Source organism: Strix aluco, chromosome 3 (assembly GCF_031877795.1).
Source record: "Strix aluco isolate bStrAlu1 chromosome 3, bStrAlu1.hap1, whole genome shotgun sequence".
NCBI lineage: Eukaryota > Metazoa > Chordata > Aves > Strigiformes > Strigidae > Strix > Strix aluco.
In genome coordinates this window covers 121,866,364-121,890,445 of record NC_133933.1, presented here as the reverse complement: position 1 = coordinate 121,890,445, position 24,082 = coordinate 121,866,364, and the positions used below count along the sequence as shown (strand labels likewise).

At 44.3% G+C, this 24,082-nt stretch overlaps 1 protein-coding gene across 1 annotated transcript in view; it reads left to right on the top strand.

The window, feature by feature from the left end:
• The first annotated feature begins 3,073 nt into the window (after positions 1 to 3,073).
• LOC141921636 (uncharacterized) overlaps positions 3,074 to 24,082 on the top strand; it is a 30,870-nt gene continuing 9,861 nt past the window's right edge. The window contains exons 1-8 of the mRNA XM_074820561.1: positions 3,074 to 3,112; positions 4,476 to 4,628; positions 13,706 to 13,765; positions 14,764 to 14,854; positions 16,303 to 16,371; positions 18,238 to 18,453; positions 19,925 to 19,999; positions 21,590 to 21,688. Of these exons, the coding sequence (XP_074676662.1) occupies positions 3,074 to 3,112; positions 4,476 to 4,628; positions 13,706 to 13,765; positions 14,764 to 14,854; positions 16,303 to 16,371; positions 18,238 to 18,453; positions 19,925 to 19,999; positions 21,590 to 21,688 (802 nt within the window). The remainder of the gene's footprint in view (positions 3,113 to 4,475; positions 4,629 to 13,705; positions 13,766 to 14,763; positions 14,855 to 16,302; positions 16,372 to 18,237; positions 18,454 to 19,924; positions 20,000 to 21,589; positions 21,689 to 24,082) is intronic.

Genomic DNA, 24,082 nt, shown 5'->3' with positions numbered 1-24,082 from the left:
CTGAAAGGAGAGCTGCTCCGTGTCACTTAAACTGTGCAAAACCTCATTGTTTTCCATGTAGTTATCCCAAATTCCCACAGTCTCAGAGAAGGGAGGATGAAGCCTTGTAACTTTACGGGAAGGGTCTGTTCTGAACAGCCTGGTAAGCACCGATTGCTTCTAGTAGGGAAGACACAGCTCGTTCTCTCCCCTTACTCAAGACTTTCTGAGCAGCTGTTAGAAACAAAATTTGCCTGTCTTATTTCAGCTATAGTTTTCTGAACTGCCAGTTCAGGGAAGCTGATTAAAGAGTATTAAATACAGCCAATAGGTCTTCTCTCTGCCCCTCAAAAAGTGTTTTTTTGCTGAGGCAGCTTAAAAGCTTCCTCTTTACATCTCTGACTTGTTTGAAATCACTATTTTTTCTATCACATCTGTTGCTGTTGCTTAAACATGAGCAGTGTCAGAGTAGGGCACTTAGCTTCCATGGGTGAATCCTTAAGTCTACTGCTAATACATCAGGTCAAGACCTTCTAACTTCTGTGAAATGTTATTAAAACAATTATTTTGTTCCCTACTTTTTCAGAAAATTTCATTTTTTCACAATTCAACAGAAAATTGAAATAAAAGTTTATGCTTTAATTTCAGCTAGAAAACTCTGGTTTGCTTTTACCATGAAAACTGCCCAAAACAAGATTTTTGCTTTTTCTTTTTTAATTGTGATCTGCTTTTGTCAGAGTCAAACTGGTTTTAGGAAACATTTAAACATTAATAAGACTGGATTTTTCCCCAGAAAAACTTCCAAAGTCTGCCTTCATCATTTCAGCACCTTGAATGACTAACTCTGCATGCAGAAGCAGACAGGTTCTAATACATCCCTTTAGGCATCAGCGACTGCACTATTTTGTCAGTGTACATTAATTGCATTTTGATCTGCAACAAATAGGTGGTTCCAGCTCCTGATTATTGGACTTTCCTTCTGAGTCTGAATGGAGAACAACTGCTCATCAGACATTTACAATTAGTTTATATACACATCAGTAGAATCATAGAATGGTTTGGGTTGGAAGGGACCTTGGAAGTTCATCTAGTCCAACTCCTCAGCAATAAGCAGGGACATCTTCCACTAGACCAGGTTGCTCAAAGCCCCGTCCAACCTAGCCTTGAACACTTCCAGGGATGCGGCATCCACAACTTCTCTGGGCAACCTGTGTCTCACCACCCTCACAGTAAAGAATTTTTTCCTTATATCTAATATAAATCTGCCCTCTTTCAGTTTAAAGCCATTACCCCTCATCCTATCACTACACTCCCTGATCAAGAGTCCCTCCCCATCTTTCCTGTAGCCCCCTTTAAGTACTGGAAAGCCGCTCTAAGGTCTCTCTGAAGACTTCTCCCGGCTGAACAACCCCAACTCTCCCAGACAGTCCTGATAAAGGAGGTGTTCCAGCCCCCTGATCATCTTTGTGGCCTCCTGTGGAACCACTCGAAAATGTCCACATCCTTCTTATGTTGGGGGCCCCAGAACTGGCCACAGCACTGCAGATGGGGTGTCACCAGACCAGAGTAGAGGGGGAGAATCCCCTCCCTCGACCTGCTGGCCACTCTTCTCTTGATGCAGCCCAGGACACAGTTGCCTTTCTGGGCTATGAGCACACATTGCCGGCTTGTAGTCAGTTTTCCACCCACTAGTACCCCCAAGTCCTTCTCCGCAGGGCTGCTCTCAATCCACTCATCACCCAGCCTGTATTTGTGCTTGGGATTGCCTCGACCCATGTGCAGGACCTCGCACCAGGCCTTGTTCAACTTCACGAGGTTTGCATGGACTCACCTCTCCAGCCTGTCCAGGTCCCTCTGGAGGGCACATCCCTTCCCTCAGCGTGTCGACTGCACAACACAGCTTCGTGTTGTCAGCAAACTTGCTGAGGGTGCACTCGATCCCCTGTCCATGTCACCAACAAAGATGTTAAATAGCGCTGGTCCCAGTACCAACCCCTGAGGAACAGCACTTGTCACTGCTCTCTCTTCTAAGAAGATCTAGAAAAATGTCTTCTCAGGCTTGCAATGTAATTTCAGGCTTTCCATGAAACATGACATAATGCTAATTTGTGCTATATTCATAGACCAATACTCTAAGTGATATGCTGTTAAATAAGCCTGTATTAATACTAGAAAAAGCTCTAATATGGTGATGTTTATCTTTGAAAATAAATGCCATTACAGTCCAGCCACAGTAATTGCCTTTATTTTGTGGAGGAAAAAAAAAGAAATAGAAAGGAATGGTGCAAAGCAGTAATCTCATAGTCAATTAAGCAATGCTGACTCCTGAAATGTCTTTCAGTTTATGTTTCCCTGGGAAAAAGAAAAGCAAACTCATTTAGACAGGCTGAAAGTAGCAATATTTATTTATGATCTGAGGTATAGATTGTATGTTTTTTAATAGCACAGACCTGGAGAGATGTATCTTCATTTTACGAGAAGAGAAATCAAGACAGGGAAAAAATAAAAGGCAAGTATCAAATTAAAATGTTGTAAAACTAATCAGATAACTGACATTTTTTAACTTCAGGGGAAGCCCCCCTGTCTCTGATGTTTGCATGTGACTACTCAGTCACCAGTTTAGGGCTCCAGATAGGTACAACATAGGCATATTCTCAGAAGAAATCAGTATCAGGGCTAGGAACAAAAACACTGACATTTCTGAGGTTTCAGACCACAAGATTATCATTGCTGAAATTCAGAAGATAGGCAGGACAAGACAGGCAGGCAGAAAAGAGATAATTTGTGGGATCCATGTTTAAGTGGAAGGTTCCCATCCCAACAACAGCATTCAAAGTACTACCATACTCCTGCGGACCTCTCCTGTGTATTAAGCATTTCTCCCTCCCTCCCGAAACCTGCTTCTCCCCATAAAACCATTCAGCACATCATTTTATTGACAATCCTCCTGTATTTTGTCTGGAAATTTCTAGAGTGCTATGACACGTTATTGTGCTTTCGAAACCTAGACTTGTTCAGGATGAATTGGAATTAGGCCCAGGACATGCAAATAATAAATCTTTCATTCCTGAAGAGTTGGTAATCCAACGGAAGGATGGATAATGAGCCTTCCCCATTGCTGTCTCTCGCACAGGTATGTGTTTGGGGTTGAGCTCCAGCGCTTGGATCCGCACTCAGGAGAGAGCAGTCCTCACTGGGTGTGAAATAGAGCCAAGACAGATAAAGGCCATTCCCTTACCAACTCCTTCTCTGTGCTGAGTTTACTATAAACGTGACTTTTTATGCTGTCTATTTAAATAAGCTTTACTTACTATCTTTTTAGTAGTAATGCCTCTCAACCCTGGTGAGTCCCACTGAGTTTGTGCCAGGTGTGACACACAACAACGCTGAGACACACACTTCTGAACGCGGGGCTTATTCCTTCCTTCATTGCTATTCACTGCTTATGTCTCAGAGGTTGTCCCTCTAGATTGGCCAAGATAAAATACAACTTCTCCCTTTAAAAGAACCTCTATGACTTTGAAAAAAAACTTTCTGAGAGCATCACCTGCACTTATTCATCAGGTGGGTGGAGAAATTTTCCATCCAGAAAAGAAAAGAGGTCTGTGGTTTGAGGCGCTCTGCTTCGCGTTCTGCTAGCGGTGATAAGCTGTTATTTCTCCGAGCATCAGTACTAGCTGAGAACACATCACGCGCTGCACTACATAGGCAATTCCTGTAATCCTCACAGGGATGTTGCTCGATAATGACATATTCGTAACAGCGCCCGAGAACAGAAGCACGTTCCTAAAAACTCTTCTGTCTAGACTGGAGAATTTTACAGAAATGCGTCACTTGTGAACATCCCTGTGTAACCCCATCCTCAACCAAACATCTGCTCTCAAATTAATGCCGATGCCCGCCGCTCCGCTGCTTTGAGCCGCATCGCATTCGCGTTAAATGTATCACGTCCATTCTGACATAGAAAAGATTCACTCGGTGCATTAACTCCTTCCTCCACCCTCGGAACAGCCCCACGCAGCCATCGGCAGCGTCCGGGGTCCCCCCCCCGCGCCCCCCCCCCCCCCGCGCCGCACCGCGCAACCGCCCTCACGGCCAAACCCTTCGCGACTAGACTCCCGTAAGCACAGACGTGCCCGCGCCCCCCCGTACCCCCCCGTACCCCCCCGCTCCTCCGCCTCGCCAGCCCGGCACGGCTCCGCAGCCGCACTGGTGCCCGCTCCCGGCTGCGGCGGCGAGCGCGGCTCCGGCACCAACCTCCCGTGCGCGGCGGAGCGGAGCGGAGCGGAGCGGAGCATCCCCCAGCCCCGCGCCCCGGGGGGAGCGGCGTCCCCGGGGCGGCCATGCTGGGGCCGGCGGTGCGGCTGGCGCTGGGCGCGGGGGAGCTGGTGCCGGCGGCGGCGGGGCTGCCGGGGCGGCTGCTGGCCCTGCTCTGGCCGGCGCTGGTGCTGGCGGCGGCGGCGCTGCTGGTCCTGCGGGGGCTGCGACGCGGCCAGGCCGCACCGGGGACCCGCCGCCGCCGAGCCGCCGGGGAGGCGCAGGAGGAGGAGGAGGAGGAGGAGGATGAAGATGGCCCCGCGGGGGCCGGCGGCCGGGCGGCCGGGGCGCTGCCGGCGCGGCAGCCGGAGGAACAAAGGCGCCCGGCGCAGGTAAGGGCGGCGGGGGGGTTGGCTCCCTGCCCGGCACCGGGGGTCTCCCCGCGACGAGCACCCTTCCTTCTCTCCTCCCCAGCATCTTTGTCTCCTGCCTGGCTTGCTCTCTGCAGCCCCGCCGGGCAGCCCGAGCTGAACCCCCTGCTCCCAGCCCCAGCTGGGCTACAGCCATCCCATCCATTCCACTCCACTCCACTCCATCCCACCCCACCCCACTCCACTCCATCCCACCCCATCCCACCCCATCCCATCCCATCCCATCCCATCCCATCCCATCTAGAGATGCCGTGTCCCAAACCTCTTTGGGCAGTTTAGGGGGCTCAGCATTCCTCTCTGAGCCCTGTGGTGGCATCAAGGTTACGGTGCAAGGCAGCAGGTTGCTAGAGCAGCTGGCCAGGGACTGCTGGTATTGGCCTTTCTTCCATCACTTTGTCTAACACCGTAACTCCATATGGGCTTGATCCTGTTTGCCGGGAATTAAGAAAACTCCAGTTAATGTCCATCATATTAAGAAGGAAGACATGAGTATAGTATCTCTGCTATGGTGTTAATACGATGTGCTAATAATATATATTTACTCTGAATCAAAGCTTCGTTATTTTTGCATTAAGACGTGATAGTAGCTGTGAGCTGATGACCGCGGCCACCTTGTTGAATATATGTTGTGAGTTTGATATGATGCACTGAGATGAAGTTTCCCTGTGACACTGTCATGATTGTGTCGCTTTGACTTGCTGTAAGCTGTCTGTAGCAGAAAATCTCAGCATAAATTACAGAAAACAATTTCACCAAGGTATTGCAGTGTGGAAAGTAAAGCTCTCAGGAGAACCTACTGAGCATAAGTAAGTATACTTAATACATTTCTGAACATTTTCATCTGTAACTAGTATCTCCTAGGTCTCACTTCTGAGAAAGAGAGACAAAATTAATTCACAGGGGTTTTTTTAGGTGGGCTCTAAGTGGTTTTGTTCTTCATGAACACAAATGTGTCAAGCTTTCCATCATAACACTAGTTTTCAGGGCTTTATTATTTTGTCATGGGAGTTTTAACTTCTAGTTGTATTATATTTTAATAAGCTATTCCATTTTAGGGTATTTTATCCTTCATCACTGAGAACAGAGTCTTGGCCCGACAGCGTAGGTATCCCTGAATTAGTAAACAATTAAATCAAAAAGCAATCCGAACCGAACTGCCTATGTCAAGGGGTGAAGAGGGATTTCAGTAACAATTTTATTACAGCTTTATAATTCTCAATACTAGATAACTTGGCTGCAGAACGAATTAAAATTTTGCAGAGCCACCAATTATTGGAGGCAGTGTGGAATAGAAAGGGGTGGACAGCCACCTTGTTGTCAGAGACAGGCCTGGTGCTGTCACGGTGTCGGGGTTATTAGTTCAAGCTGAAGACATTGATTGAAATAGATATTTTCTGGTCAGAGATGCTGTACATCACAGGCCTGAAAAACAGAAAGCAAAGCAGAGGAGGAAGAGATAAACTGAAGGGATAAATTTGTTAGATAGGAATCTGCAGTTTCTATCATTAATCTCATCTTTTGCTGCACTGAGCGGTTCCTACTCTTTAGGGGCCGGACTTTAGCAGTTGCATTTACACAGAGTAGCATCATCCTCTATAGGAGACCCACTGATTATTCTGTAAGTGTAGAGGAGGCAAAATATGGTCCTAAGGAGGTGGAGGATGAGAAGAGGATGCTCAAGAAAAATAACTTAAAAGATCCTAAAGAAAGATAACCTGGGAAAAACATCTTACATGCTGAAATGAAAAAATCAGGCTTGTCCTCCCATGATGGTACCCTGCCCTTTCTTTTCTCTGTTTCTTTTGTTTTCCTTTCCCTACCCCCCTTCTCCACTGCTCCTTGTCATTTCCCATCATGTTATCTCTGTCTTTGGAACATCATATCCTTGAGGCAAAAACTTTATCTCCTTACGTAAGTGTAAAATGCTGCATGCTGCCTTGGCACTTAACTGATGCAAGGATGCCAGAACAGCAGAACACCTTTAATATGCCAGAATTTGCATATGAAAATCTCTACCAAGGCAGCATCGTAGATATTATTAATAACAAAGTCTTCCATCCATAGACATGGCCAATGCCATAAGCTGGGGTGTGCAGGTATTACAGGATGGGAGCCCCTCTCTGCTGCCTGCTGAGGTGTGAAGCCAAGAGATGAATCGCCTCCAGTGCTCAGGTGTGTTGATACATCCCAGCAGCCAAACATCTGCATATCCTGGAGTGGTGGATAAGTCAAGATCTTAATTAAAAGAAACTAGGTGGTTAATTATTTTTTTCAGTTTGGGAATGTGCGTTTGCCAGTGATTCCCAGCCGCTGCCCCATGGGTGGGCTGTGAGCCTGCCTTCCTGCGGAATCTGCTCTTACAGGGCTGCAGCTCCTCTGATGTAGGACTGAGCTCCTTTCCTCTGCGTGCCCCTATCCCCTGCAGCAATAGGCAGCCAGTGCCTGCCCAGGGTGCCTTCGCCGGAGGGTGCAGCGTGCCCTCGGCTCTTTGCGGGGCTCCTTCCCACCCTGCAGCTCCCAGCCACAGCCCAGCCCTCCCAGTCACCTCCATCCAAATCCTTCCCAGGTTCAAGTCACTAAAATGCAACGGTGCATGACTATGTTAGTCTCTCCCAGTGCCAGTGGTGCTGGCAGGCAGCTTTCAAGCCTTTCATCTGACTACTTGTTAGCTTTGCATACAGCTGAGTAACAGTATGGAGTGATTTCTAGTCTCAGAGCAGGCTATGGACTGTAAGACCCAGTCTGAATTGCTTTCACAGCCCATGTGAAATAAGTCTGTTGAACAAACTTTGTTCAAATGGATGCATGGCCTCAACACGATCATAGAAGCATATTTTGAATGTGAATCTTATTATGCATCACCAAGTTACATTCTGGCTGTTGTTACACACAAAAAAATCTCCAGAAATGATGCTAGAGGTTGTTTAGTCATTTTCAGGATAACCTTTTACCTAATAAAGAGTCTTCTAGGAAATTGCTAACAAGACTTGCTGAAAGCCAACCGATCTGAACAAGATTGCTGTTAAGTTTTGGGGTTTGTGTTTATTCAGAGTTTTTGGGTTGTTCTGCAAATTGAGCACTTCAAAAGAAGAGCTTTTTGCACAAATGCAGTGATATCATCTTCCTTAGGCAACTTACAAAAATATGTATTGTCTTACACATGCCAAAAGAAAGCTTTCTGCTTTTCACAAGTATCTTTATAAACTGGAGATACTTTTTGCCTCTTGGAGGGGTGGCTTAACATCACCAGAACTACAAATCAATCCCCTCAGCTCCAGAGGTATGCAGATAGACCTTTCCTCCTACCTTTTCAGGTTATAGAATACTCTTTATGCCAATGCAACACAGTGGCACAATTATTTTTGTACAGTTGTCTTGGATGAGAATTGATTTCGTAAGTATCCTGGAAGGTGTTGGAGTTTGGTAATTGCCTCCTTAAAATGGAACCTTGGTCCCTTGTTGTAATGCTGTTCTAATTAATTAGAAGAGCAAAGTCCAGGAAACTAATTTCTTCATCCCTCCTTGCAACAGTGGTTTTAATCTGCTCACGCTGGCGAGACTCTTCTGTCTTTCCCCAGACATCTCATCAGATGACAAGAGCAGCTGAGCCGAGGCAGGTGCCTGTCAGCTCCCCGTATTTATGACTGCGGTCTATGGCCTCTTGTGTATCCCGGGAAGGCTGGCCAGCAGGAGGATATGTAACATAGGCAGAAGCATCTTAGGGCTACTTCTCTAATTTTTCTCTTGGAATTGCCTTTGGATATGAATAGCTATAACTGCAGTTCTGGCTCCTGCTACTTGTCATCAGCCTGTATTTGTTACCTGTTAGTGTTCAAGGGGCAACTTCATCCCTGGGAATATGTGCAGAGGAGCAGGTTTTCTGTGCTGATGGCTCAGATCCTTTTCATGAGGTTCTCGGAGCATCCACTTGATGGGAGCACCACCTCTTTCTTTCCTCTGCCAGGCATTTTAAACAAAGGGGAAAATTTCACATATTCCCAGTGCGTATTTCCCATATAATTCTGTCTATTCGTTGTGTGTGTTTCCCATGTAATTTTCCCTTCCAACAGACTCTTCTTTCCTACTGGGAACATATTTATCTGAAGTGATTTTGTCAGGGAAAACTTTGTATTAACACATATCAATAATAGCTATTAATAATAAGGTGATTAATATCTACAATATCGATCACAAACCAAGATTCTGCTCTTTTTTCCCTCTCCTTTACAGGTACATGTTGTGAGCAGGCATGGCCCAAAGAAGTGCCTTTATGTTCTTCTGCCATGCATGAAGAGCCTGTTTCTTTTGCTAACAAACCCAATATGTTTTTGTGGGTTCCCATTGTCACCTTAGCAGAAACTACCATTGTGTTATCCTTTCTCTAGCTATTAGGAATGAATGAGTAATTTTCTTTGAAGCTGGTGCCTTCCTTTCTCTGGTAGACTCCTGCTCTGCCTAAACCCCATCCTCTCTACTCTGACAAATGCAGGCTTGTCCTTTCTCACTCACCTGGTTCACATTGGTTTGGGAAATAAGTCTCCCAGGCTGAAGTCCATCATCAGCACAGGACCATGTGGCAAAGCCAGACTGGCCAGGATGTCTGCTTCCATTTATGAAAATCTGATTCAGAATTAATGAAACTCAGTGTGCTGCTTTATTTCCCAATGCATTTGTCATGCAGATTGCTCATTGTCTGCTGATGGAGCAATACAAGTGGTTGGCTGGCTGCAGCAGCACTTTGGTTTGCTTACCCTGTGGCTGAGCCTGTGCTTCTGTGCACAAGAAAGAAGGACCCATCTTCAGAGAGCAAACAGGGGACTGGAAGTGGTATTGCAAATATCCGACTCATAGTGTGTAGTGTAGGCAGCAAAGACCAGATCTTCCAGAGGATGCTGAAAGAGATGAAGACATCCTGCTCAGTTTTCAGCTTGTTGAAGGTCTACTGAGAAAGCTGAAGAGTGCAGTGATATCTTGTTCAGTAGTAACACAGCATGCTTCAGGGAGGTTATTTAGTGCCCTGGTTAGAAAGTAATTTTCTTTTTGTTCTTTTCTTCTCCCCCCCTCCTTTTTTCTTTTTTTTGAAATTTGGTGCACGTTGCTTTTGCTGTACCAGTGTAGCCTTTTGGCCTAAGTCCACCATTTTTATCTTGTGGTGTAATATACGATGAAAAAAAAATAATGTAGTTTTTGTACTGGAAATGAGCACTAGGAAACAATTTAATTGAAGTATTTCTTAAATCTGGAAATGGTTTTGTGTTCACAGACCCCCTGCCAGGATGGGGTAGTTTTGCTTCCTTTCATTTCCAGTGTCCAACCCACTTAATTTGAGTTTTCTGAAAGTGGTAGCTGAAAACAATTTTCTGAATCTTTATTCATGTTCTTAAATGAATTCCCTGATTTCCAATGTGTGAAGCATATAATAGCTCCCCTTGAATTTCATACGCTGAGTTTATTTTGTCCTAGTATCCCTCTGCTGGGGAAACCTTTGCATGCGGTCTTAAGGAAGGCAATTTTAAGCACCTTCCCCAAATGGGACAAAGGGCAGTTAGTGAACCTGAAGCTAATGTTCACACAATTTTTAATTAATCCTGTAACCAGTTGGTGGCACTGAGATTTGAAAGCAGGTTTTCTGAGCTTATAGACTCTTACAAACGTGTTTGGTTTTGTAAAAATGACTAGTCTTATGAAACTATTGAAGTGCATAAAGGTAAGTGTCTAGGGGTACGGTTTTATGGTTTCAAATACATGATTTATATATTAATGATTAAACCTAGTATTTTTTACATTTGAAGAGCTATCACTTTGCCTTCTTTCTTTGTGACTTTATGTAGAACTATATTAACAGCGTAAAATAAATTAAATGCTAGCTCAAGAGAATAAAGGTTTCAGAGCAATCATCAGAAATATAACCTTAGGTTACATAAAAAGGAAAAAAAAGGCAGGGGGTGGGGGGGAAATCCTGTTCCACTGGGTCACGAACCAAATGGCCATGAACTAAAAATAATCTTTCTATTGTTCCACAGAATGTGAGTAGAAATTAATATGCTAAGTCTGATTCCACTAGAAGTCCTGATTCTGTTTCTCTGCATATATTTAATGTATTTGGAATTGCAATGATGACTTTAGACAGTCACTTAATGTGGTGGGTTTAGATGTGTTCTCCCTGTACAAAACTACATTTTTCATTAAGAAAAAAATTACCCTGACAAAATTCATTTCTCTTTAATGAGTCCATCAGGCTAAGTGCAATAAAATAATGAAAATTCCTTTTTCCTTTTCAGAACGGCAAAACGGCATGGTAAAGTGGCATGACTAATCCTGTATCCTAAGGGCTTCAAAAGGGAAGAATAGGGTAGGGTGGGGTTCCTCAGCCATACAGCCGGTTTACTGCCTGAAAAGAAGTTGGATAGAGGCAGGATTTAATGCAGAAGGTCAGGCTAGAATAATACCTTTCCCCTGAAAGGAAGTTGAACTCGGTAAAAATACTTGGTGGTGAAAGCAAGGGAGTTGCTGCTATTACTGAAGGATGGTGGGAGAAGCAACAGATATTTCAGGTTGAAAGAAGAGCATCACCAGAGTAGTGGGGTATTTCGTGATCATCAGTCAGAGGTCTGGTTTGGTGTTTTTCTTGCACTCAGCTGCTCATTAGGAAGGATGCAACAAGGTTCAGGAGTCCCAGGTGGGTATTTAGGGCTGAATAGCCGTTCAGTCAGCATGAAGACCCCTGGGATACAGTAAATGCCTGTCAACAGTATATTTTTAACCTCTTAGTCAGTGATGGAGAGAGAGAGGGATGTCTGCCTAGCAGATGAAATATCACTTAAGTAGGAAATGTTGTGCTTGTCTGGTAAAAGTATACAGCAGTCAGATTAGCAAAGCATTAAAACAAAGTGCTGCAATTTTTCCAGCTTCTTGCTTGTTGTCATTTATATGGAGAGAAGGCCCCAGCTGAGACAAGTCTGTCAGAGCCAATATAATTTGCGTCTTCCCTAATTCTCTATTGCACTCAGCATTTTCCCCCTGGAGTTCTCCCTGCCTCTGTGAGGGCTGCGTACAGCCTCGGGCTGTGCTTTCTTATGGCAGCCTGGGGGAGGAAGACAGTTGCATGTCCTTAATCTTGACACCTCCTCATCTCTGCGTGTAGTCCTTCATGCTTGCAGAAGTGTCTTGATGTAAAGAGAGGCTAACAGGACGTGGGATGTCTCTTATCCTCTTCATGTGTCTGAAAGAAGGCAAAAAAGCATCCTCCTCCTTGCCTCACAAGTTGGCAGTGCTGTTTCTGTTGCCGATGGTAGCAGTCTGAATGAAACTGCCTTAATTTGGGAGGTCCATTTGAAAAGCCTTTAGGAAATGGTGAAAATTTCCTCCTGAGAACAGGGAAATCACCAGGGTTTGTGGAGATTGGAAAGGAATATTGCGCTTACATGTTGTGTGGCTTCAGCCAATCATCCCTTCTTATATTTATCCCATAAGATTCAGTTTTTCTGAAGTCCTGTGTCATATAGTGAAATGTCACCCCCCAAGAACATTTTATATTGCATAAGAATTGTTGTTCACTATGACGTGATCTATTTGTATTTTCACATATTTCATTGGACAGAAGCATGTGCTGAGAAAGAAAGAATAGTGTAAGCTCAAGATCTTCCATATCTGAGTGGCTCAAATTTTCACCAAAATTCCACTGGTTTTGTATTTTATGTCTGCCATCCTGTGTGAGAAGCTACTTCCTTCCCTGCTGCAGGCAGAGTGGGAATTTTTTCCTTGAGCAGAGCAGGATATGGAAAATGGTCTGTTTTGTGGTGGGGTTTATGGAGTGTGTCTAGTAAATGAACCTGAGGGTCTCAGAAGAGAGATGACTGCCTGGAGGAAAAAAACAAAGATGGCCTCGCTAACTATTAAAAAATAGTGCTGGGTTTTAACACAGAAGTAATTATTTTGCTAGTGAATATGCAAAGAATATAATTGTAAACAATTATATTGTTTACAATTGACAGCTAAGGGAGATGAAAGAGATGCGGACCACTTGGTTTAAGCTTCTAATTTGAAGCTGGTGGAATTACTGATGTAATCAGGCAGGGATTTTGGCTCCTGTTACTGTGATATTTTACTGGAAGACCCAGAACTGGTGTTGTCTGTGTGTTCAGAGTAGTATGCTGCACAGTCCGAAATTTTGGGGCTTCCCCTCCTAATATTTGCAGTGTGTCAGTTGAACGCCAGCCTGCTAGGTCCATGCTACACCCTTGTCCACCACAAGCTTGTAACTGGACAAGGTTTCCAAGCCAGCACCTTCAGGGATGAAGCATTTGCCAGCATGCAGGTGCCTGTCCTACTGTCTTGAACAGGCACTTCAAATCGGACCTTTCTGAGATTTGTGAAAAATAGCTCTAAAATCTCCAAAATACCAAAGAGCTAAGCATTAACAGGCTGAAGGACTGCAGCTGTCTCAGCTGCAGATTTACATCCTCCCACCCCTGTAGCTGGAGGTTGGCCATTGCCAGTGAATTTTGAGACAGCCGAGACATTAAATCAAACTGTAATTTGAAAAGTTCTTAAACTTTCATGGTTTACTTTACAGGATCTAGGTAGGACGAAAGCTATGCTTTTAGTTGGTCAGATACACTTGAGGGGGAACATAAGGTCCACGCCAACCAGTAAACAAGAATTACAATAAGCCTTCTCCTGTCTATGCTGCTTTTTTAAGACAGGCTTACCCTGTTTGAAAAACAACTTTGATCCTAGACAAATCTTAGGATAAACCACAAATATGTCTGCTTTGGAATAAATCTATGTGGAGTTTCTGGTTTTACATTCATAAAGGTTTAGCTAACACTAATTAATTTGGAATAAATTAACTCAGGTTGGAACAAGGCCATAAATTCTAGCCCAGATTTGTACTGGAGGTTATTTAGCTGTGTGTTTCAGCCTATCATATGTATTATAGGAATGTATTAACATAATCATATGCATATATATATTTACACATATACACACATGCACATATAAATTCCATAATGCGTTTTTTACTGTCCATCTTCTAGGTTCCAGTGAATGGCCAGCTTATAACATCAGCCAACACCAGAGAGAAAAAGGTCCTCAAGGTACCAGTAAGAGTTTTAGAGTTTATATATTATCTTTCAAAAGACACTTGTTTTAAGAATGCTCCTAATTTGATAGTCCTTTTTAAAGATAATTCGTTGTTTCTGTTGTTGGAGCACTTAAGAGATGATTTAGGAACGTAAGATTGAGTAACTCTCTGGCACAGTCACACCGTGGTTCTTGTCACTGCCACCACAAGTGGGATGGTCTCATGGTCCAAGCCCAGAAGTGGGAGCTGGGATCTCCTGTTTTTCAGTTCCAGGGACATCTCCTTGGATCTGGGCAAGGGTTTTCTCTTGGGCATTGAGCACTTTTACTGGTGTGGAGGAAAGTGTCTGTGTTTTACAGCCACTTCCAAGTGAGGAGCAGGCCCCCACCCTGGGCAAAGAAGTGTGTTCCTAGCAGGGGTATCCTGCCTTGGAAAAGTCAAGAACCGCTGTGTTAAAACTAGAACATTCAAAATTGAAGTCTTAAGATTAGCTCTACTGTTTCATGAAGCCATATGAAAATGGCCTCAGCCACTGCTATACCCTTTCAGATTAGTTTAAACTATAGAAACCTTCATTAACAATAGGCTGTTCCATGGCTGGGTGTTTTGGTTAAGCATAGGCAGGGTCCTAACTCTTGTTTTCAGTGTGGCTGATTATAAAGGGGGTAAATAATTTTAGGTTTTACTCCTTTATAGGAAGACAACTAGGAATGATGAATGCAAGTCTTACTGTAGAGTAGGTGCCTGAATTAAAATGTGAGCTTTCTGGCCTAGCAGGTAAGTCAAATTTTGTAGACCAAAATCTGTAACATTCATTGGTTTGGAGTTTGCAATAAAACCTGCTCAGGAAGACTTCTGCACCCACTTAACGACTCCATTGACCTACTGCTCTCTAAGTACCACCATGTGGTCTCCGTTTCAAAACTATTGCCCTGACTCTTTTTTCCTTCATGATGAAATGTAACAAATACCTATTTTATCTTTCTGCCATGTATCTCCTGTATACTGTAGCCTAAGAAGAAGAGGAAAGCCCAGTGCTCGGACAAGGAGGTCCCAAAAGATCTGCTTTCTGTGGAAAAAGACAAACTGCAAGAGGAGGAAGGTAACAAAAGATTGGGTTGTTCTGTTATCTGATTTATATTACTGAATAATAACATGGGAAGAAATATGTTAAAAGGGAGGTCTTCTCTACTATTCTAGCATTCTATGTTATGGGGAAAAATTGCCAGTTTGAGAGCTATTACTACATATAACTACTCAGACAGGGACCTTGTGCTTTCCTGCCACATTTCTCAGGTCCTTACTGCATTCACGTGGATGGCAGATCTGCAGGTGAGGAAGCATCTCAGAAGTGGCCAGAGGTCCACTGGGTAGTGGGGTCCTGTCTTCATGCTCTTTAATCCTGTGGCCTCTGCCGTGCTGATACACAGCTGAAGCTATGGTCTTCTCAGGCAGTGTTTTGTTGTGCCCATGATTGAGGCGGGTAAAGGTGCTGGGGTAATATACAGCCAATTTCTAGCATGCCTGTGAACGAAGCCAAGATCTTTGGTTGCAAGCAAATCTGCAGAGAAATCTGGCAGAGGCTAGCAAGGCTCAGACAGCTAGAATTTAATTGGAAAATACACTGCATCCCATGAGCCCCCCCTCTGCCTCCCCCCACCAAGGGTCATATTGAAAACAACAAATTCTAAGCTTTTCTGGGTTTAAAAGATTATAATGTGATTAGCGTGGTGGTAAGAGCAAGAGAAGCCCTTGCTGCTGTTGGACTGGAGTCCCCCCGGTGGGCCCTTGTGTCAGGAGCAGAGTGCCTGCAAGGCTGCTGGAGGAGAAGGGCAAACAGCAGAGGCTTTCTTCAAACAGATGTTTAGGTTTTTTGAACGGATGAGCCAGATGAAATGTTTCATGTGTTATTGTTACTTGGACATGCTTCGGGGAAGGGTATTTGCCTTGGTGAAATCCAGGGACTGTGTTTTTCCCTTTATTAACCATTTGTGCCAGTCCCTCCCCTGACTTCTTGGGTCATGGAGAGCATGTGGCAGAATGTGGCACCATCAGTGTGAATGGATGTGTGTGGAAATGGGCTGTGTGGCAGAGGGTCTCCACATTGCAGAACAAGTGTTAGGGTACGTTCAGGGCTAGAGAAAGCCCGTAAATTAAAGCCTTGCTTGACGGCTAAGATTTTCATGAACTTCTCTCTGCTGTCAGATGTACAAGGCAATTGATGCTCTGTTGTGACATCTCCCCCGAGGGAAAGGGGTGTCACATCAGGCTGACACAAAGGACAGAAGAATATGTGCAGTTACATGAGTCAGGACACATGACAGACAGGTTTGTGATGGGGATTTCTTATGTAACATGTTTCTGCAGAGACAGCAAAGGCTGCACGCAGGGGAGATGATGCACAAGACCAGGGCAGCACTCGCTGCCCTGATGTCACTTTTACAGCCGGCATCATAAACTGTCAGCTAGCTATTTACCTTGGTGCTAAGCAATAAAGGCAGTAAAGGAAGTTTCTTGTTAACTTCAAATGAACTTTACTCTGTGTTGTAGGAGTTTGGCAGACCAAGATCAGCAGCCGAGAAAAGAGACACTTAAGGAAGGAAAGGCTGAAACAAAAAGGTAAATGTACAGGCTCAGTTTACACACCTGATATGGCTGGACTTGTCACCCCTTCTCACCTCCCAGCATCTTTCTGTTTGCTCTATTCATCATTTGGTAGCAAAATCTTTACACTCATTTAGGCTGTTTCCTCAAGAAAAGACAGCTTTGGGAGCTCTTACTTGGGAGCTTGCCTTTTACTCCAGGCGTTCATTAAAACAGAGTATTATTTCATCAGAACCCATAGGACTTGGAAAGCAAATGTCTGTTAGATCTGAGATCTGCTAAAGTTTTGGGGTAATGTGGAGTAGTCACTTTTGCATGACTTGATAGACAAAGCTTTTTGACAATGGATATATAAAAATTTGTGTAATTTGCTCAGTTCCAAACAGGTTCTTTAGTCCAGGCCTTCCTAGAGTAAACAGCTATAAGGGGGGATAACTCTTACCCTAATGAGATAAAATAAAACAACATTTTGTGCTCAATCCACATTTTTCCTCTGGGGATTTCAAAGTGTCTGCCATTCACTTATGCCTGTTATACATTTCTACTAATTATGTTATAACCGCTGTATGAAAGCAGGTCATGGAATTAAGGCATTTGGAAATGTTTTAATTAGCTGTGATAAAATGATTAATATAATAGAGAAACCTGTAAGTTTAATATATTAATTTAGAAGCTAGGGTAGAAGTTTGGAATTGGGAGACAGAGCTGGATAAATGTGGGTGTTTGTATACTGTCTGCAATAAGACTGTCTTAAAGTGCTCTGAGATGCTCTACTGAAATTGAAGATCAGGGTAAGTGAGCAGCAAATTTTAATCTAAAACTATACAGGGATTTTGGGACCACTTTATCATTTGGACTATATTGAGTTAAATATCAAGAGTTTGGATTCTCAAGAGTTAAATATCCACATGACAGTCTTTAAGGGCTTAAGAGGCTGAGGTCTGTACTTGACCTCCAGCAGAGTAGGTGGGTCCACATTTGGCTTTATTCATGTAAGTTGTCCTGTTGGCAGCTAGTGCCAGCTGCCTGTGCAGAAGGTTAACCATGCATGGTTTAACACTAAGCCCATGCAGGCATTGAGTGCTTTGCTGTCCCAGGGCAAGGGAGCTCAGCAAACTAAGTCACAGTTGAAGCACCAGAAGTCCTTGGTGCAATCCCGGGTTGTGCAGGAGACTCAACCAGGTGATCATGGTGGTCCCGCTTAGTGTGGTCATTTACAAAGCAGTGAAATGTGCTCTTCCAGAAAGAAGTCCTAACCCTGCTGAGTGCTGATTGCTGTTTCCTAGCAGGGAAGAAGCAGCAGCAGCAGCATTAAGGTGTGTGAAGGTGGAGTTGATGCCAGCAGTGGTCCCCTCCCCACCAGAGTCACAGGAAAATGGAGTCCTAAAGTGCTTTGAGAGTCCTTTGAAACAAAAGATGCTGGAAATTATTGTTATTATTTATAATATCCGTATGCCTGGCACTGATTTATCTAGCAGCCTTGAACTACCAACATCCAAGAGGTTTGCTTTCTTTTTCCTTGGAGGTCCTGCTGTCCTCTTTCTCTCCCTTTACTGCTCAGGGTCCCCAGCTGGACTGGAGGCCTTGAGCCACCCTTGCAGTCAGGGAGGGATGCCCAAGGCCTCTGTGGTCTGGCGTCATCTCCTGTGGGACTTGTTGCTGGACTGTGTGGTGCCTTCCTTCTCACATGTTTGCTGCTTCAGTGTCCCATCCCAGGGGCTTTGCTTTACTGTCATTGTATCTGTAAATAATTTCAGTTGGAATATAGCCATTACATCTGATAGGTTTAGATCAGGCTTTGCTCTGTTGTTTCCCCTGTACAAGCTCCTCACTGTAATTAAAAATAATGATGACCCTGTGATAATGTTTATTCCTGAGAAGATCCTAGCAGAGCATCCCTGGGTAGCTCAGTGGTTGAGCCAGCCTTTGAGTGGCATGAGAAGGGAGTGGTGTGGCCACTCACAGAGGACACCAGTGGCAGTGGAAAAGGTGCTGTCATTGCCAAGGCAGAGTGTGGGACTGCGCTGAAGGCCTCAGGAGCCATACGGGAAGAATCAGCACCCTCCCAGTCAGAAGAAGATGTTTTCTCCAATGTAGGTGAGTGTTGATGTTCAAGGGTTGCAGAGGAAAAGCTCAATGAATTACTGCATCCAGCAGAGTACAGCCCCACCAACATTCATCCTGCACACACAGAGTGTTGTTCACCCCCTTTGAACCCTGCTAGCTGTCATTTATTTTCCAGCAGTGTGAAAAGAGGGGTCTTTATGGCAGGAATTTCTGCTGTGTTGCAGACTACCTGTTGGGTGCAAGTTGTTTTCTACCCACAGGTATTTAGTGTTTGGTTCCTTTGCAACCAAACCCTGTCCTCCCAAGGATGCTTACACCTAACCGTCAGTTAGACTTCAGGGTGTATCTGTGAGTTTCAAAGCAGTATAAGGCAGGGTATTCCTAAATCAGGTTGGGTATTTAACAGTTGGAAGTAGTCTGTTTGTGTCAGTGCTATGCTGTACCTACACAGTTTGCCCAGCTTCCCAGCTGATTCACCCCTTGTTGGCATCCAAAAAAAGTAATTTAGAGCAACTTTGGGTCTCAGTTGTGTTGTTGGAACATTCTCTGTGTAGCATAATCTGGAGGTGGGAAACTGTGTCTCTAAAGCCTCAGACACCTTTAAAACAGTGAAGGGATGGACTGCCAGGTCATTAGGCTAACGATTAGGAGATGCTGATATCAGCTCTCTCACTGGTATTTGATGACTTTTTGTTTCCATCGTGGTTTAATTTTTATGGCAAAGTTATGTCTCACATTGTATTTCTACTGTGGGTGATACTGTAGATTCTAGAGCAATACCAATAATTAATAACTAGGTGGTAGTTGGACCTTTATATCTTTCTTTATGTCTCTCTTCTTGACGTCTTAGTGGCATGGGAGAGTTACAAGTTAAAAGTTAAAGTGGTTAATACTGCTTCTTGGTTAATTTTCAAAAGCACTTGATTTTCATTACAATCTCACTGATTAATGAAGCTTGATGGCTGGATTGATTGGTATATAAGGCCATATGATGACTCACCTTCAGTAGCAGTAATCCAGTACTCTGGTGATTCAGAAAATGGTCTTAGGTTGCCCTTACATGAGTTGCTTTCTCTGCTAGAGTCCTTTTTTTTGCAAAGTATAGGGTTGACAGAGGGAGGATGTTAGTACCATTTTTTACTTTAATGCTTTCAAAAGGCCAAATTCCAAGCTGATACATGATGACAACTTCTGCCAGTTGTACATAAAGGGGACAACAGTTCAGATGAGTGAGGAATTTGATTAAGTCCAGAGAAGTGCCGTGCTGTGTGGCATGCACTTTGAAGGGCTGAGAAGGGGTACTTGGCAACTGGGCTGGACTCTGTCCATAGAAGATGATAATTTCTCCTTGCTTGATTCTTCTCTAGCAACAGCAGGCTTGGGATAGAGAGAACATGGAAGGGCTGTAATGAGATTGGGAGTGTCAGGTAGAAACTGCAGTCACCAGCTGTGAATGTGACATCACATTTTGGGTTACTGTTTGTTTGCTTTTTAAATGCAGGAACATGGGATATTGCAGAAGTAAAATCTTGTCCTGTGACCTTTGGGACATTATCAGAGCTGTCCAGGGAGTTAGGTGAGTGGTCTGTCTTTGGACTTCTATCTGAATTCTTCTGTTGCTTTCTTAGGTGCTTGGCTTAAAAGTACTCTCATTGCTTACATATGGGTCTTCTCCCTTGGAGCCACATTTCATTAGTCACTCTCCCTTGTAGAGCTTGCTTGCATCTGCAATCCAGAGTACCAGCATTTTAAGGAGTGACATCGGAACATTTTATTGAGTGCTTTCCAAACTCATGTCTCATCTTGGAATAAATTAAAAAAAAAAATTGCCTCCCCAGCAAATTCTCTCTGTTAGGTTTACTTGCACAGAAGGTTTCTGTTGTGTTCTCATGACCAACAAATTCAGAGATTTCAGACCGAGGGAGGGAGCAAATGGACAGAATGGAGAGGCCCTGTTAGAGGCTGCCCAGCCAGCAGCTTCCTCTCCAGCACAGTGAGGGATTTTCAGCTTGAGCCTCTCCGTGCATGGCATCAAGAAGGATGGAGCATCTCCTGGTTTTGCATTAAGTTGAGCCTCATTTCTGGCTTTTACTTTGCCTCTATGCAACTGTCAGTCCTTCTCACTGCCTGACTCTCAGCACTCCTGGTTTACACGCTCTCTGCCTACCAGAAACTCAAATTTGTCTGGAGGTCCAACTACCTGCTGAATGCAAAGTCTGGTCCTGAATCTTTTGGAGGTGCTAAAGGCAAGCATAGGTACATATACATAGACATCCATGCACAAAACAGCATGCACAGTGTAAGCCAGAATGCTGAGGTTTGCTTCTAGAGCCTGGCATGGTAATCAATATAACATGCCATATTTAATCACCTATTTTCCAACACTGCATCCAGGGATTCAAGCAGTTCCTAATGTACAGGTACTGAACAGGAAGAAATATTAGTTAACATCTGCATTTATGCAAAAAAAATCAAGCTGATACAGAACCAAACTGCATAAAAAAGGGAATTCTTTAGGTGAAAGGAAGAAAGGAAAAATCCGAGATGTGAAAAAAAATCTGGTATATGAAAGAAATTAAGAAAACACTGGTCTGTTATGTACAGGCCTTAGAAAGGGGCTAAGGGGAGTCATTCAGAGAGTCATGTGAATCCTACTGGTTGTTTTAGTTGTTTAATGAAAAAAAGGCTAACTTATTTTTCCTTCAGCAGCTCTCATCTGTGCTCTTTCTTGGAGTAATTCATTTGGTAATTATGGATTTCTGTTAGAATGAGCAGAAGCCTTCTCACGGAAGGCGGTGTGAGTTGGAGCTGGATACACTGGATACAGCTTTTGTTCTGCAGGAACTATAGCTCCCTTCTTACTTTCCCAACAGAGATGTGTCAGCAGTTTACATCTCTGAATATTGTCAGTGTAGCCACTCCTGAGTGGGTTGTTTTTAATAACTTATGCATGTAGTGTCCTCGTCCAGCTTTCATTAATAAATCCATTGTTATGATCAGCATAGATTAATGTGTGGCTTAAATTACATAGGCATCATGACATAGTGAGCAGATAAAGGCACAATTAATTGGTTTTAATAATATGAATATAACTATGTGATTACCTTTTAGGTTTGGGTTTTTTTGTTTGTTTTTATTTTTAAAAAAGACACTTTCCTGTATGCAGATAACGTGAAGAATAAATCATCTGAGGACAGTCCTTCCAGATGCTGTTGGCACGCCAGCTCGACTTTCCTCCCCGCAGATGACGCATGGCAGGGGCAGGGTACACCTCTTTGCTCTTTTCCTATTGAAAGACAAGTGTACTAATGCTGATACCTTTTTCAGTCTGTTTCCTAAGCCTCAAAAATCAGGCTCCACTTCCATTGTAGCTCATTAGCACAAGGCTGGTAGAGGTAAGGGAGAAATTCAGTCTGAGTCTGATTTTGGGCAGGTGCCCAGAGCTGCTGAGAGCTCGGTCAGAGCAGTAGGCACCCTGCGTGGGACTCTTGAGAAGGGCAAGAATGTGTATTTTATTTATCTTTTTACTTAGAAGGTGACAAAAAAGGGATGCAGTAGGTACAGTCTTGTTCGGTGCATACTGCTGTGCAAAGTGTAATTAGAGCTTCTGGGCAGACAGATGAGCTGTGGGGAGGCTCTCTGAAGGCTCCTGTAGCCCGGTGTCCTCTCTCCAACAATTGCACATAGCAGCTGCTGGTGGATAAGCACAGGAGCAAAGCAAGCACAGGGCGATCCCTCCCCACACCCAGCAGAACGTGGTCAGGGACTTCCTGAGCCAGAAGCAACAGTATAGGCTCTGTGCTTCAAAAAAGCCCCACGTGTTAGCAATCATCTCAGATTACTGAATTTGTGAAATGAATTCAAAGTTGGGTTTGGTTTTCATAGCTGAAGCATTGTGTTTCCCTCCCTCCCATCACTGGGTGGGGAAGGTGGAGCTGAGTGGCCCCTTTCCAGGCAGCCCCCAGCCTGGGCTCAGTGGGGTGGCTGGGGAAGAGCCGCAGGGAGGACAGGGCGCTGCGAGAGCATGAGGTACCTTTGCCAGAACTTAAAATTTCCTCTAATACCCAGAACCCAGATGCAGGATCCTACTGCAGTGGCCTGTGGCAATGAGGATTTCAGTCTTTTTATGACTGGTAATGTGTTGGGGTTTTTTTTACTTTTAGAATCTATTTGAAAGGCCAGCATGAGTCCTGAGTGGCTGGAATAATTTGGCATGAACAGTGGTGGGTATTAGATGGCCTTTTCTCTTGACCTTTTGGTCAGGATTGAGTGAAGTATCTATTTATACCCCTGTTGTTGAGAGGCCTTACCCTGCTCTTGCAGGAATGATGGCTGACAAGCCAAGCAGACCCCTTCTTGCTCTAGCTGCTCTGATTGCCTTAACTACAGGAGAACCCAGAGTGGCTGAATGCATTGAGGAGAAAAGACTGCGGTCATCTTGCTTCTCTGCCCAGCAGTAACTGAGACTCTGCAGCAGACGCACCAGTTTGGCCAACACAGGATTTTATAAATAGAACAGTTTGCTTTAAAAAAACCCAAAAAACACACAAAAAACCCCAACACCAAGCATTCCCTTCCCTTAGTGCTGTGTTTGTTTACCCCCACGTTGCTGCTGGTGAGTGCCCGGCCCTTTGTAACTTCTGAGCCCAGGCTTGCCTGCGCGGGAAGGAGGGAGGCAATGTAGGTAGCTCTTCAGCAGCGTTTCCGTGCATTGCATTTAGCACATGTCACACTTGGCACACTCTGGATTTGATCTGCAGTTGCAAAGACAGGCAGAGCTCCGCTTTTTCAGTATCGTGTCTGTCTGAGAGCAGAACAGATAGGAGCAAATTCAGCAGCTTGCTCTTGCAAACGTAGGAGCAAAAGCATTTTGATCGAAAGCAGAAGTGGAAGGATTTCTGCCTGCCTTACAGCTTCTTAGTAGTAGTAATTTTTTTCCTTTGAATCATCAGCCTTGATATTGATGCAGAGGGGAGTGTCACGAACACGTATTCCCTGAATTTAGATGAGGTAATGGTTGGCATTAAGGTCTGCGCTGCAGGCAAAATGAGCTCTTTGACAGTTAAACAAGGCCTGTTAGCTCTTGCAGGCCTGTGAACTAAAAAAAATGCCATTCATAACCTGAATATGAGCTGGGGTCATTTTATCAAATCCAGATCAGTACATTTAATGAGTCTCTTTGTTCCATGATGGGCTGGTACAGAAGAAGGAGCTGGATGCTGGACTCCTGCCTCTGCCCCAGCTCACGGAGCAGCCTTGGCCAGCTCCCCACTCTGCATTGGGTTATATTTTTGTGAAGTACCAGTAGTAATAACAACAGCCTAACCCACAAAAGGTTTGAGGCTTAAGTGTTATCGCAACTGAAAGCTTATATACATAGAAAGAGAGAGGGCGTTAGTAAGGGAAATGAGTGGTCACTGTGATATGGGAGTGTTTAAAAGACTGATAACTCGGGCTGGTTTCAAAACAACACACTGCTAGGTTGACATTTATGATACATATTGACAATGGTTAATTCTTAATCATTGTTACATCAGGAATGTATGCCCAGTTCTGGGCTCCCCAGTACAAGATGGGCATGGACATACTGGAGTGGGTCCAGCAGAGTCCATCATGTGTATGAACTCCTGATGGGGTGGTTGCCTCTGGTCTGCCCAGA